This window comes from Pundamilia nyererei, unplaced genomic scaffold (assembly GCF_000239375.1).
Source record: "Pundamilia nyererei isolate P.nyererei 1_Seehausen unplaced genomic scaffold, PunNye1.0 scaffold00217, whole genome shotgun sequence".
Lineage (NCBI taxonomy): Eukaryota > Metazoa > Chordata > Actinopteri > Cichliformes > Cichlidae > Pundamilia > Pundamilia nyererei.
The window spans coordinates 490,155-493,639 of NW_005187618.1; the positions used below are offsets into that span (position 1 = coordinate 490,155).

General features: G+C 42.4%; 1 protein-coding gene across 1 annotated transcript in view; it reads left to right on the plus strand.

The window, feature by feature from the left end:
• loxl2b (lysyl oxidase-like 2b) overlaps positions 1-2,695 on the plus strand; it is a 48,994-nt gene extending 46,299 nt beyond the window's left edge. Inside the window, exons 11-14 of the mRNA XM_005748237.1 lie at positions 81-196; positions 868-1,004; positions 1,125-1,236; positions 1,521-2,695. Coding sequence (XP_005748294.1) covers positions 81-196; positions 868-1,004; positions 1,125-1,236; positions 1,521-1,591 — 436 coding nt within the window. The 3' untranslated portion in view covers positions 1,592-2,695. The remainder of the gene's footprint in view (positions 1-80; positions 197-867; positions 1,005-1,124; positions 1,237-1,520) is intronic.
• The last annotated feature ends 790 nt before the right edge of the window (positions 2,696-3,485 follow it).

Genomic DNA, 3,485 nt, shown 5'->3' on the forward strand with positions numbered 1-3,485 from the left:
GGTGCCCTTGAGACTAGAGCTAAAATGACAACAAGTGTCTTCTTTTAAAGGCTAAAGTATGTTCCCGTCTTTGTGTGTAGGCATTATCATAGCATGGAGGTGTTCACCATCTATGACCTATTCAGCCTGAATGGAACCAAAGTGGCTGAAGGACACAAAGCAAGTTTCTGCCTGGAAGACTCAGAATGTGATGAAGGTAAGATCTGAAAAAGGAATTCAGTTATGGAAGGAAAAAAATTTTTCACTTTTGAAACGTGGCAGAAAACTAATTCTTATATGTTCAGTAATGGACTTTTAAAGCTCCTTTAAACAATATGGTTACTGAAAAGGGTGACTTAACACTGTCTAAGGTGAAAAGGTTGACTTTTAATTTCAGAATTATTAAGCAGCTCCACAGTTCTCCAAGATGTAAGGAGCTTTTCCAGGATCTTTCAGTTTTTCAGCAGGAATTTTAAAATTGAACCCATATATTTGAGGTTGCCTGATTTAGTTCAATTCAATTAAATAAAATCAAGTACACTTTTATTTATATTACGCCAATTCAGATTAACAGTCATCTCGAGACCCTTTATAACTTACAATAGTAGAATGAAACTCCAACAATCTCACAGCCCCCTGCAAGCATGTGGTGACAATGGGGAGGAAAAACTCCCTTTTAACAGGAAGAAATCTCTGGGAATATGAAAGAGAAGAGAGCAGAGCAAAACAGGATAAAAGGCAAGGAGAGAAAGCCAGAGTTTAATAATAGATAATGATTAAAGAGGCGTGCATAGTAATAGTGTGTAAAGACAGAGGGAAACTCGATGAGTTTCAGTTTGTCAATGCCCGATAAGCAATGACAAATATTATTATATTTTGTTATTGCAGGTATTGAAAAGAGGTATGAATGTGCCAACTTTGGAGACCAGGGTATTACTGTGGGTTGCTGGGATACCTACAGGCATGACATCGACTGCCAGTGGGTCGACATTACTGATCTGAAACCCGGGGATTACATTTTCCAGGTGATGTTTCTCGCCTTTAGCTCTTTTGCTAGAGAACCAACAGTTCAGCAAGATTCAGCTGTTCATACAATGGCTTCAAACTGCAGCTATAGCGTCTCATTCATGCCCTCCCTCTTGCAGATTATAATTAATCCAAACTACGAAGTGCCAGAGTCGGACTACACCAATAACTTCACGAAATGCAGATGTCGATATGATGGCCATCGTGTGTGGATGTACAGCTGCCATAATGGTAAGATGATAAGGCTATATCTGCTCTTTGTCGTTTGGTAAAGTGTTTACTACACTTACTTTTTAACCAACTAACTAAACTTGTTAAACAGTTTCAGATTTTAATCTTTCATTAATGAGTTGCCCTGCTATTTCACATGAATGCTATTGAGTACCCTGTGAGCTTCTTTTTATTTATTTTTTCAATTTCCTATGCTTGACAATTAGAGTGAGTGATTCTACAAGTGTAAAACAAGGACAAAATGTGTAGGTGGTAACTGTCCGTCTCTGCTGCTGAACTTCTAGGTGGCTCATTAAGCAGTGAAACAGAACAGACATTCCCGGGCCTCCACAGCAACCAGGTGACCCACAGGTAAAGACAGAGCAGAGGAGTGGAGTTAACTGGCCTATGCTTTCAGCAGAAAGACCAGCTGAAGCCAACCAACCACTACACATCTCATCTACATGGATTCCTCTGACCAGCCATGCCCTGGTCAAAGCATCTGTTTTTACGCTCGCCTCATCCATGAGGCAGTCGCTTTCTTTGACCCTCTCCCCTCCCGTTTCCCTCCGGCAGACAGAATATTTGATTCCCCCTTCTGTCCGTGCAGAGGCAGCTACTTTAACAACACTTCCAACCTCTCTGGTTAAGAGCAAGAGAACGGTGAAACTCTCTGTACGCCCTGTGACAGAGAGAACTTGTTTTTACAGACCTGCAGGTTAGTGGCAGGTGTATTACACAAGGCGAAGTATCGAGGAATGTCATTACGAGTCTGCCTACTTTGAAATGCAGCTTTTTAAAAGAACCCTGCTGCACTTCTTTTGTGTGTATGTCTGTGTGTGTTTTTCCCCGAAACTCTCCCTGAAGAGTTTGGTTTGTCTGTGCCAGGTCGCCTGAAGATTGACAGGAATCATCAATAGCAAACACAGCAGCCTGTGTGTGGAAATGCAGGCTATTTTTCATTCCATTCTTTTTTTTTTAGCAGTTTCAGAAATGTTTTTTACATGCTGAAGCCCAGATAAACTAAGCTTCCTATTGCAAATGTTATTTAAGCGTCACATCTTCAGTGAGGAATTTTTTTCAAATTAAGCTGTGGCAGAAGCAATTTCTGCAAAGCAAAACAGCCCGTTCATCACCAATTACAAGTGCTAATTGCCTGGTTCGGCTGGAAGACTAATCTACCATGGCTGAAACGTGACGTATTAAAGTGCCTTAAAGTGCCCAAAGCCATTTTAGCTCTGCACACTGCACTGACAAGATTGTGGTCACATTTCATAGAAGAGTAGCACTAAAAGTCTCTGAAGAAGCTGATCATATAAAAGTATGTTGAAAGAAATATAGAAAGGAATATTATATTTCCTATTTACAGCAAGCAATAATTACTTCTAATAGGGGCTTTTGATTTAGTATGCCTGCCAACATTACCTTATGCTGGGCTAAAGCTGGGCAGACACTGTGCGATTTTGTCAGTCGCGCGATTCAGCTCCTGCTCAAACTGTGCGATTGACTCGCAGGGGTTAGAAGTTCATAGGTCACGATGCAGGTCTCACACTATACGGCCTGATGCTCTGATGCGACCTGAGTGCTCACACTGTGCATCCATAAAAATGAAGGTTAACAGAAATTCTGTCGCTCGCTCTCCCTCTCTGTCTTTCACTCACACAGACACGCACACCACCACCATCAACTTTGCTAAACTGCTAATGAAAAACACTGATCGGGCAGCTGTGATTGAGCAGCAGTGTAGATCCAACTATTTTCACGGTTGTTGGGTTGTGATCGTGATAATTTTATGAGGCCACATCGAAAAGGCTCGGATGAGCTTTCCAAAGTTCTACAAGTGCCTCCATCGCTTGTGTCCAGATCACACGCTGCACTCACTGCTGCGCTGCTCCGTCTTTTTCACCGAAATCTGTGTTTGCGCGTGCGCAGTGTGAGAAGCTGCGGTGTTTGAAATCCTCACGACCAAGCGATTGATGATCGGGAGCTGGTCGTGAGGTGTTAATCCTTGTCGTTACCCCACGTATACTACACGATGCACGACGCACGATGAAGGCCAAAATCGGGCCGATCGCCAAAACAGTCGCACGACTGAAAAATCGGCTCAAAATGGGCCAAAAAATCGCACAGTGTGAGCCCAGCTTAAAGATCCTCTGATCAGCTTGTTATGCTGCCCTCTAGTGGTTTACAATTTCCAGGTTGCTGAAGTGTTGCAAACGTGTACTGCAGTCAGTGCACATTTATATTACTATGAGGTGCAGGTTATACAG